This window comes from Lepidochelys kempii, chromosome 2, assembly GCF_965140265.1.
Source record: "Lepidochelys kempii isolate rLepKem1 chromosome 2, rLepKem1.hap2, whole genome shotgun sequence".
Lineage (NCBI taxonomy): Eukaryota > Metazoa > Chordata > Testudines > Cheloniidae > Lepidochelys > Lepidochelys kempii.
In genome coordinates, this window is record NC_133257.1 from 81,718,185 (window position 1) to 81,730,552 (window position 12,368).

Here is a 12,368-nt window from a genome sequence, read left to right on the forward strand (position 1 = left end):
TAAAAATAATGCAAACTAAGGACTATTAGATCATCAGAAATAACCCAAAGTATAAAAATTAACAGTCATCCTCCAAAAGGAAAAATTTTGAATTTATTTTGACTTAATCAAAGTGCCTATCTAAGGGCTCAGTCCTGTAACCACTTACTTCAAAGTCTGTAGCAATAATGAAGGCACTTATGGAATACTTAAGGTAGTGGTTCTCAACTCTGGTCCACCGCTTGTTCAGGGAAAGCCCCTGGCGGGCTGGGCCGGTTTGTTTACCGGGCCGGTTCGCCGCTCCAGGCCAATGGGAGCTGCAGAAAGTGGCGTGGGCCAAGGGACGTGCTGGCCGCCCTTCCCGCAGCCCCCATTGGCCTTGAGCGGCGAACCGCGGCCAGTGGGAGCTGCGATTGGCCGAACCCACGGATGCAGCAGATAAACAAACCAGCCTGGCGCGCCACGGACTTTCCCTGAACAAGCGGTGGTGGACCAGAGTTGAGAACCACTGACTTAGTGGTATCTACACATAATTTATATATATATATATATATATGGAATTGTTTTTTCCCTTGCTACAGAAGGTTGTGCTTTTTCCTTGATATTACTATAGTCACCAATTCTAGTCAGAAAAGGTATCATATAGATGGTCAAGGGGATTAGTAATAGAATCTAGTGCATTAACTTTCTTGTTGGGATCTTTCAACATAATGTCCAAAAGTCCTGGTGTCTGACTCTTATCTCAGTTATTCTGCTGTAAAGCTGGAGTAATTTCACTGAGATGCTGGCCCATTATAGAATCATAAGACTGGAAGGGACCTTGAGAGGTCATCTAGTCTGGTCCCCTGCCTCATGGCAGGACTAAGTATTATATGTGGCTGTTCGATGGCTTATGTGAAATAAATTGGTGATCTCACACCAGGTTCTCGGTATCCAAAAGAGGTGAGTTTAACACAGCAGTTCCCAAACTTTTCACTAAGGTGACCCATCAACTGAAGTTATGTTCCTGTGTTCAACTGCATTTTGTATTTTTTTTTTGTGACCCACCATTTACATATATACACCTTCTGCCCTAGCACAATCTCCACCCCCACTAATCCTGAGCCAGAGAGAAGGGCGGGGGGCAGAGGGAGAAGAAAGGGATGAGGCGACTGGTGAGTGATTTAGTTGGGGATTGGTCCTGCTTTGAGCAGGGGGTTGGACTAGATGACCTCCTGAGGTCCCTTCCAACCCTGATATTCTATGATTCTATGAGCCCACCCTGCACTCCTCACACAGTGGTGGCTCCTGTCTCATGGGGCTGGGCCCAACTCTCTTCTCTTGGTGCATGAAGTCACAATGCCACTGAGGTTTGCCCTGGTCACCCCTCCGTCATGATGGAGGGGCAACCGGGCAAAACCTGAGTGGCACTGCAATCCCACACAGCAAATCTCAACACGTGGAGCATGGAACCGGGCCCAGCCCCATGGAACAGGAACCGCTGCCACAGGATAAGTGCAGGGTGGGCTCACTCTCCACTACCCTCCACACCCTGGGCCTGCCCTCCACAGCAGCCTAGGAGAATGTTTATTTGCCTAGGGCCCCATGACCTTAGATCTAGAATCTTTCCACAATCCACAGGTAGGTGGAGACCCACCTTTTGGGAAATACCAGTTTAACACACTATTGAGTCTAGCAAAGCCGCATTTTAATTTTAAAAAGACCTAATGCACACTCTTTTATTGTTAAACTTAATCAACACAGAATACCTCTCAGCATATCTTCATGTATGCCTTACCACACTCTCACTTTAAAAATGTTATAAAGAAAACTATAAGACATCCTTATTTTATCATTAAAAATCGTAATTTGAAAATACCTCTGCATTGGTTTATAGTCTGTGAAATGAGCATGCTGCTCAGTTTACTTACTGGTACAGGTTTTCAGCACTTTTTGCATTACAGACTTCAGCATGACCATTGCAAACACATCGTCCACCAATACTGATGTCCTTTATGCTGTAGTAATACTGTAAAACAAATCAAGAATTATGTGTACATCTTTCCTTTGCCTGTAGGATGGCGGCCACAGTAACATCAGAAAATCATTACTATCTCATTAAATCTTGCTTATCAGAATATTAAACAAACATATCCACAAAGGGCCTGATCCAGCTTTCCTGAAGTCAACAGCCAAACTCCTACTGACATCCATGTTGCAGATCAGGCCCAGATTCATTAATCAAAGCCATTTCACACTAGCTCAGTGTTACCCACTGAATAGATACCGCACAGACAGTGGTATTTCACCATTCCCCATGCTGTCTTTATAAAGTGTCCTGGCTGATTCTAGAACCACAGCCCCTGGAAGTAATAGTTCAATCTCCATTCCCAATAAGTTGATGACCTTTCTGCTGTGTAACTGCCAACAATGGTGCCAGTTGTGATGGTGAGCTAGGATCATGCCAAGGGAACTCTAGGAACTGAACTGAGCCCACCTGCTCGCTTGCAATTATGACTGACATGACCTAGATTTGAACTAGTGACCTAGAGTTGAAAAGCTTCATATCTCACCACCACTCCCTGCAGTCATTCAGGCTGTGGCAGATAACGATTTAGTCGTTTGGACTGACAGTGTAAATACCACTATTTATAGTAACTTCTGAGTACATTTAAGAAACTTAAGAGCAGATTCTTCACTATGCTCAGTGGCAAGGGAAGGCTGCAAGGAGCCTGTTGCAGCTCCCTGATCCTCAGCTACCTGGCCCCAGTGCACGGTAAAGGGGCAGCTCTAGTTTATGCCAGGCACAGCTGAGCTATCCTCTACTATGTCCTCTCCTCTAGTCCACCTCACCCCGAGATGTTCTCTGCCTCTCCTTACGCCAGGAGAGGGGAGATGGCTGACAGAGAGCTCCCTGCATAGGGGTACTCCTCCATTGCCCCTCTCTGGCTGCTTGCAGGCTACATTTTGCCACATGGGTGCAATAAATTGGCGTTAGTAGACCAGAGAATCCAGGCCATATTTTTACTTCCTGGAATAGTTCTATTTGGATGTACACATTCACATCTAATCACATCTAATGTGGTTTATTATTATTCTTCACACACACACCCTCCCCATGCTTTCAGCGTCTTGGTCAAAATTAAAAATGGTCCCTGACACTTTCTCTGGCAGTATCTCATCATGTGTTAGCTCCATAATGATTACTTGTAACTCAATCTCTGGTTTCTTCCTACTTTGTGGCATTACACTGGATTAACAGTATTATGCCCAAATTGTCAGAATTCAGATACCACATTGCTTGTGCTGCAGATAATTTTCAACCTTATGAAGTCAATGCGTAAATTGAGGAAGTATGGCAGTTCTTTGTACAGAAGGAAGGGGATGGGCTGGTTTGGTTTTGTTTATACAGTAGGTTTAACACAATGACTCTCTCCTAGAATGCTGAACTACTGCTAGTTTTCAAGGGCATCTGATATGAAAAGTCTTGACACTCTCCCTGTCAGCAAGTTAATGAAACACATTACCTTATTACCCCTCCCATATGTCCTCTCACCATCAAATTTGACTATTTGATTACATCAGGAAGAGTTCCTTAGGCTGAAGTTATGGTGTTTGGCAAGCAGAATAACAAGTACTGCATGTATTTTAGCCTGTAAGTAATATCTTAAATAAAATCCTACAGCTGCACTTAAGTCTTACATAATGTACGCTGCCAAGCAACTGGAATGGGTAAGTATTTTTTTGTTGAGGAGACCCATATGTATTTGTACAGTCCTTAGCCAAATGGCACTGACTGGAGCCTTTGGGTTCTGTTGCAGTATAATTGATAGGTAAATAACCACATTGGGTCAAGAAACTCTACAAATTCCAATGAAAAGAGATTCTTATGGATTATTCCATCAAAGAGTCTGCCCCTCTCTTATTTCCCCACAGAATGGGCAGCGGACTTCTAAGCTGTGGCACTTCCCGGGGGTACCCAGGGTTGAGACACACTTTGCAGGACAGTGGGGTGGGAATAGGTATTGTTTCATATTCTCTGTGTATATATAAAGCCTGCTGCAGTTTCCACGATATGCATCTGAGGAAGTGAGCTGTAGCTCACGAAAGCTTATGCTCTAATAAATTGGTTAGTCTCTAAGGTGCCACAAGTCCTCCTTTTCACTTTGCTACCGTCTTCTCTTAGTGTGAGGAAACCTTGTCTGTGCCTGCCATGGGTCAGCTCCCAGCCATGGGCAATACAAACACTTCCCCCTAGACCTTGCAGGACTCCCTGTCAGCCTACAGGCCTGCAATTGGCACACCCCAACCCTCAATCCAAGCATCTCCCTCGGCCTCCAGCCCCTGGTCCACTGGACAGTCACAGTATTCACAGATTGGCTGCTTCCACAGAAGCTGTATACCCCACCTTACCAGTTTCACCTTGGATCACAGCTCTGCTAACACACAGCACTTAGATATGTTTATAGTGAAATTAAGTTCATTTAACAAAGAGAGATTCAAATAATAGCAAGCAGAAGTACTGGAAACAAATGGTTACATATGAAATAAAATCATATCATGCATTCCAGAGATTTGACATGAGTGTATCTAGTTAATTAAGTCTTGTAGAATATTGCTCATCCAAAATCCTTGCAGCGCTTTACAGCAAAGTTGGCTGTGACCCATCTTTCATGAGACATTTCGTTATCCATCTCTTAGGGGACAAAGGGAATAGGACCTTCTGATTATGTGAAAGGTGGATCCTCCTAAAGAGCTGGAGTTGCTGGTCATGTGATCATAGAATATCAGGGTTGGAAGGGACCTCAGGAGGTCATCTAGTCCAACCCCCTGCTCAAAGCAAGACCAATCCCCAATTTTTGCCCCAGAGCCCAAAATGGCCCCCTCAGGGATTGAACTCACAACCCTAGATTTAGGAGGCCAATGCTCAAACCACTGAGCTATCCCTGAGAAACTGTTTTAGGCAAAGATATCGTTTGCTAGAATTCAATTTCTGGCACTAGAAAGTGTTTTTCTTTTGTTTTAAAGCATACCTTTCTCTTTTTCTCTTGCTTAGTATCACATAAATCTCTCTTGGTTAATAAACTTATTCTTAGTTTTTAATATAAACCATCTCAGTGCTGTTATATTAAAGTTAAGGCATGCATCCCCAGCTGAACTAACAGGCTGTTGTATATTCTGCCTCTCTTTGAAGACAGGGAACTTGGTTAATTTCTGTGAGTGTCCACTGAGAGCGACTGGACACTGCAGAAAGATGTCTCTGGGGAACTCAGGAACTGGGGTTCACTGGATATTACCTGCAAGGCAAGATTTAGACTGACAGAGACTCAAGGGGTTTGCTAGCAAGGCCAACAGATTGGCATGGCAGGGAGCTGTCACACAGTTTAAGCTCCAGCAAAGCTCTTTTGCTAATGCAGAGAGGTAACACAATGGCTTACAGTTCTGGGTGCCCTGAGAGCACCACACTCCCCTCTACACAAACCACACAACTCTGATCTGTCCCAACTAGCTTCCCTCTGCAAGTGGAGCTGGAGGGGATCATCAGGACCATATCCATTTTTTGTTGTGGTTTTGCAAACTAAAGACATTTGTGCCATTCCATTCACTGTAATGGAATGAAGGGCAACTGTTGAACATCCATTTATGAAAAAAGTTACTTACTCTGCGGGTTACAGTGGGGTCCCGTTGAGCTTTGGCTATCAAGTGTCCAAGAAGGGTATTGGTTCTGAGAAAACGCAAGCGGATGTTTGTTGCCTTGGTAAATTCCCTAAGTATGGGAGAGTGAGTGAAGTTTTTTACTCCTGGACGACCATTTACCAAGGATACCACAATCTAATAAAAGAGCAAAGATCTTTTTGTCAAAACATAGGAAACAGTTAACATCAACAGTGGGGAGCCATCCATAGGGTTCGATAATATAAACATCCAAAACTTTACAGATTGCTCATTTCTAACCATGTCTAGTATTCAAGGGAGTAAGGTTACAGACTCGGGCCTCTAAATTTCAGTGAGAAGTAACTCTTCTATTTAAAACAAAATTTAAATGCTTTAAGTATATAGTATAAGTGTCTGTAAATGCTAATACAGGCCATACTGCTCTGATTTAGCAGGATGCTCCAGCAATCATAGGTTCTATGAAAATATTCACAGCAAAACCTGAATATTGAAAAAATTCCCATTCACTTCAGGCACAATTTACTCATGTTACATATCCTGGTCTTCAAGAGCTTCATGTGTCTTGAATGAATTACGTCAGAGAGTACTGAAGAGATACATGTAATTTTACAGAAAACAACAAAAACAAGTCAGTTCCTAATACATTACTAACAGCAATGATGTCCATAGGACTTTTACCTAAGTAAGAACTTCAGGATATTGCCCTTTTACCAACATGCATTCACTTTTGGGTTAAGGCACAAAAATTCCTGGAATACATTTCAGTTAATAGCTACAGTGCCTGAGAGTATGTTCATGTACTTTTGAAAGTGAGTACTTTCCTCACTTACAGACAGCCCCACAACCTGAAGCAAATACTCACCAGCAACCACACACCACACAACAAAAACACTAACCCAGGAACCTATCCTTGCAACAAAGCCCATTGCCAACTCTGTCCACATATCTATTCAAGGGACACCATCATAGGACCTAATCACATCAGCCACACCATCAGAGGCTCATTCACCTGCACATCTACCAATGTGATATATGCCATCATGTGCCAACAATACCCCTCTGCCATGTACATTGGCCAAACCGGACAATCTCTACGCAAAAGAATAAATGGACACAAATCAAAAGTCAAGAATTGTAACATTCAAAAACTGGTCGGAGAACATTTCAACCACCCTGATCACTCAATTTCAGAGTAGTCACAATTCTCCAACAAAAAAACTTCAACAACAGACTCCAACGAGAAACTGCAGAACTGGAATTAATTTGCAAACTGGACACCATTAAATTAGGCTTGAATAAAGACTGGGAGTGGATGGGTCATTACACAAAGTAAAAACTATTTCCCCATGCTAATTTTTCCCCTACTGTTACTCACACCTTCTTGTCAACGGTTTGATATGGGCCATCCTGATTATCACTACAAAAGGTTTTTTTTCTCCTGCTGATAATAGCTCACCTTAATTGATTGGTCTCATTACAGTTGATATGGCAACACCCATTTTTTCATGTTCTCTGTATATATATATATATCTTCCTACTGTATTTTCCACTGCATGCATCCGATGAAGTGGGTTTTAGCCCACAAAAGCTTAGGCCCAAATAAATTTGTTAGTCTCTAAGGTCTCCTCGGGTTTTTTTGGTTTTTTTTGGCTGAGTACTCAATGTTACTTTAGAATTTCCCTCCAGGCGGGAGCAGGTTTGTATAATAATTCAAAACAAATGCTTCAATGCTCTTATTATGAAAAAGAAATTGATGCCAGCATCCCAACAATCATAAGTGAACCCTAAATTAATAAATCAGAGTGTGTGTACAACTGAGCAAAAGCTATTTATTTGTTTATAACTGAACTGATTTCAGATACAGTTTATAGTAGCCACTTGGAAACATGTAAGTACATAAGATTGGATCACTGAAGTTTCCAATTACAACACAACTCCTTTAGAAAAAGTCATACACCATTTAACAGGGGATAATGCAACAGGATTCTAAAAGAAATTAATCTGAAAATCCATAGAATTTAATAGAAAATGCTAATCTTTCTATAAGTTTTTGGACCACTCTGTAGAAATGTTCATAGACCAATATAAATCAAAACTGGAACACTGGATCCAAATCCCCAAAACTTTCAAGAAGTTTGGATCTGGATACAAGCTTCATCACAAGCCTCTCTTTGTAGTGGCATGTCACATAACATTCAATTCTAACAACCATGAATAATGAGGAAGTTTGGATTTTGATCTGACACAGGCCTCCAATAAAAGATTATGTTGGAAAGAATGATAAATGCAACCACTAATAAACATTCATATAAAGGGAATATAAATCATATTTCCTAGTGGTAAGAAGCATCTTTCTAAGCCAAAGCAATATGACCTGTGTTAGCTTTTACAGACACACTTATATTATACTATACATTTACAGCATTTTTCTTTTTTTTAAAATAGAGTTACTGCTCATTGAAATTTAGAGGTCTGATTCCGCAACCTTTACTTCCATCAACAATTCTCACACAATTAGACCCATTACAGTCATTGTGACTACTCAGAAAACAAAGCCAAATTTTTCATACTTGGATGCCCAAAGTAAGGCACCTAAATTATATTCATGAAGCTAAACAAATGGCCTAAGTTCAGAAGTTCTGAGCACTCATTTCTCATTGGAAGTTGTGAATGTTCAGCACATGTATAAAAATTAGGACATCTTCTTAAATGCCTGAATATGGATTTACATACCTGATGGATTTACATAGACACCTACGTTTGAAAATTGGCTTAAAAATTCAGGTTTTATTGAAATAGCAAATGTTTCATAACAACATACTAATAAGCAACCACTGTATAACACTGTTTATTTCCAGTGTGAAAAATTAAATTTTCCAGTCTTCTGAAAAGCACTTACCTCACCATTTTCAAGAGGCACAATTCGAGAATACTCTGTAGTGCAAATAACATCATCATCCCTCCTAATACGAGCACTAATTTTTTTTCCAAAATGTTCCAAACAGTCTGCTTTAGAATCTAGTAAAATAAGAAATCAATTTTTTTACATATTGAAACATGCATTATTGTGCTACATAAATCCATAAAGAACTATCCTCATGTTTTCTAATAGATTATCTCCCTGAATCAAATTACATCTCTGTATGAAAATAGAAATATTACTATAGAAAAATGAAAAATATTAAAAGCAAATGAACACATTCTTCTTCACTTTCTGCCCTAAACTGTTCTTAGTGTTTGGCAATGCACTGAAACAGCTTCCACATATCACTACAAAAATGGTTGCATTGTAGGGTGATTGTACATGTATTCCAGTTTAGGTTTATAAAGAAGACTGGAATCCTGGGGCGGGGGGTGAAAGGCACTATTAAAAGACAAAAACAAGATAAAAGGAAAAATCCCAAGGGCAGTTTTACATTTTTGCAGTACTATATTGGGTTTTAATAATGTGTTCTCTACCAGTTTAAATGAAAGTTGTCAGATTAAATCAATATGCCTTGCTTTGAAAATTTACCTCATCAAAGACTTCTCTCAGTAGAGAGAACTATATATAAAGCAGTGGCTCTTTGGAAGAAAAATTACTGGCAACAAAATCCGTTTGAGTGTGTGTCTCTGGGCTAATTTAAACAAAAAGATTCTAAACTTTCAAACCATGTCATGTTAATTTTGCTGATGAATGTAAGGTCAGGGCTTTACGGAGGATAACTAGTTAACAGTTATACCAGACCCCTTCCAAACGCATCTCATGTTACCATACTTTATTCAGGGAAACCACTAGGTTGATTTTTTGTTTCTAAATTCTACAAATAATTAAACTCTCCTATAAAACTGCAGGGCTGCAAGAATCAATACTCACAAGCAAAATACTGCCAAGGTGCATAGGTTCTTCCAAAGTCCACTGATCTTTCTAACACCCAGAGATCTGGGCGAGGAGAATTTGCAAACTTGATAAGGATGTAAGCTACATGGAAGAGCTGGTAACAAAATATATATACATTAACACAAGTAATGCTGGAAGTAAACAGCAGAGCTTGTTAAGTTGTGTAAAATCAAGTAAATAGAACTAACATTCATTAACAACTTGTCTTTGTAGAACAGCAAGACAGTAAATTGTTTTCCAGTTCAGTGCCCACAAAAACAACAGGGCAGATTCTCAGCTGGTGAGTTCAGTGGAGCTATACCACTTGGCACTATGGCCCAACACACTGAAAAATCTGCAGTGTGATTATGCTAAATGCCACCTTTTCTATATCGAAGTAGCTCAGTCTAGTATATGCTTAACTACATGGATGTGTTAGAGTAATAGAATTCAACAGTGAAAGGCTGGAGATTCAATTAATTAATGAATAGAGTCACAAAATAATCACAGTGCCCCATTCTGATTATCCCATTGCAATACTTGGGTCACTGACACTCAACATCATCATGATACAGTCAAGCAAAGTCACAATGAAATCCTTAAAAAACAATGTCAAAACAGCATCTCACACTTACTTTGTAGCTCTCTCTAGCTCCACTCGATGATGAAGGGACTGTCCAGTCTTCTCACTACACTGACACATCTGGGTAATTTGTGCCATGGTAAACCTTACAACTTGCAGAAGTAAGTCTTCCCACAGCCATGTGTGTATCAAGGTACACAGGGAGCAGTCATGTGAATGACATTCCACTTACTCTGAGACCAAAGACAGTTTGAAGAGCTCCTAATAGAGCCTAGTCTCCTCCCCAGACCTCAAGGGGCCTTCTGCATCTTTATAAACACATGTACTGTGTTAGACCACAGAAGGCTTTAAAAAAAAAAAAGTACTCCCAACACTATAGCAAGAACAGATTTTACCAAAAAATAAGAAACCTAACTGTAAGCACTTTGGAGGAAATGAAGCAATTCCTGGGAAAGCCAAATGACATGAAACTTCAAACATCAAGACTTTACAGTAGACAACAGACTAAATATGAGATGTCTTCATTTATTTCAAAGGTTAAAGTAAAATACAAAGTACTTCATACTATGGACATGAAATTTGTCAATAAAAAACTACAAACAGAAGATTAAGGCCTGAGACCTCTTTTAAAGGAAAACACCATTTAAATGCTACTGTCAAGACTGTACATATCTTTCCAAGATACTTTAAGGAAAACTTCACCGTCACATATGTAAATTAAGTTTTGCAACCAACTTTGCAAACAAGTGCATGACCAAGTGCTCTCTACACTAGTGCAGAGTGAACAGGTGACAGGTGTAAAATGCTACCAATACAAAATGGTAACTTATTGTACCCACTTTGAACAGGTGTAACTGACCACACAAGGTGCAGGACAATGGAGAATTGGATCTTACATACAACTGAAAGAATAATTAACAAAGAGGAAGCGACTACCTTGACAATAGCATGACACACAGAAAATGAATCTCAGCATTTGAATGCCCTAAGAAAAAGCAAGAGATTTTCAAAAGATGCCATATGGTAATGTCTTTTTTTAATTTAATAAAAAATACACTGCTGTTAAATAAAATGATTGTAAAGATGAGTTTGATTACTTTTCATTACAAATTATACCGTTTAAGTGCCTTTTGCTTTTCTCATAAATTCAAACAATGAGTTGTGTTTGCTGTTCCTCAGACTACACCATCAGCCTCCACCTCCTGCTGGGAAAATAACAATACAATGGCAGCTGTAACTGAGACACAACAGTGACATTCATAATGAAATACTAAGTCGGGGTGGGCAAACATTTTGGCCCGAGGGCCACATTTGGGTGGGGAAATTGCATGCAGGGCCAAGAATGTAGGGCTGGGGCAGGGGGTTGGGGTGTGGGAGGGAATACGGGGTGTGGGAAGGTGTGTGGTATGCAGGAAGGGGCTCAGGGTAAGGGGCTGGGGTGGAGGAGGGGTGCAGGATGTACGAGGGGGCTCAGGTTGGGTTGCAGGAGGGGGCATGGAGTGCAGGAGGGGGCTCAGAGCAGGGGTGCAGAGTGCAGGAGGGGGCTCAGGGCAGGGGGTTGGGGTGCAGGAGCGGTGTAGGGTGCAGCAGGGGGCTCAGGGCAGGGGTTTAGGGTGCAGGAGGGGGATCAGGGCAGGAAGCTGGGGTGCAGGGTGCAGGAGGGGTTTGGTGTGCGGGCTCTGGCCCAGCACCGCTTACCTGGAGCTTACCTGGGGTGGCAGCGGCGCCGCACCACTAAGGCAGGCTCCCTGCTTATCCTGGCCCTGCGCCCCTCACGGAATCGGCTGGCACCACGTCCCTGTGGCACCTAGGGCGGGGGAGGGCAGAGGGCTCCGCGTGCTGCCCTCACCTGTGGGTTCCACACCTGAAGCTCCCATTGGTAGCAGTTCCCCGTTCCTGGCCAATGGGGGCTTCGGGTGTGGAACCCACAGGTGAGGGCAGCACGCGGAGCCCTCTGTCCCTGTCCCTGCCACCGCCCCCACAAGGGGCCACAGAAACATGATGCCGTCCACTTCCGGGAGCGGCACGGGGCCCGCAGCACCACAGGGCCCGCAGCACCACGGGGCTGGCAATCCCGCAGGTCAGATCCAAAGCCCTGAGGGGCTGGATCCAGCCCGTGGGCAGTAGTTTGCCCACCCCTGTACTAAGGCCTGAATTCAGCATGGGATGTAAGCATGTGTCTATCTTGATGTCAACAGGACTATTCACATGGTTAAGACAGACCCATGCTGTGCTTAATTTATGTCAGTGCTTGCCAGGACTCAGCCACAGCATCTCTAGGTTTGGCAGTTC

General features: G+C 42.0%; 1 protein-coding gene across 2 annotated transcripts in view; it reads right to left on the reverse strand.

Annotated features, from left to right (window-relative positions):
• LAMA3 (laminin subunit alpha 3) overlaps positions 1-12,368 on the reverse strand; it is a 190,227-nt gene that overhangs the window by 138,653 nt on the left and 39,206 nt on the right. The window contains exons 3-6 of one of the 2 annotated variants that reach the window (XM_073331377.1): positions 9,491-9,608; positions 8,534-8,652; positions 5,620-5,790; positions 1,890-1,987 (exon numbers count right to left, since the gene is read on the reverse strand). The exons of the other annotated variant lie outside the window; for it this stretch is intronic. Of the exons in view, the coding sequence (XP_073187478.1) occupies positions 1,890-1,987; positions 5,620-5,790; positions 8,534-8,652; positions 9,491-9,608 (506 nt within the window). The remainder of the gene's footprint in view (positions 1-1,889; positions 1,988-5,619; positions 5,791-8,533; positions 8,653-9,490; positions 9,609-12,368) is intronic. 2 annotated transcript variants of the gene reach the window in all.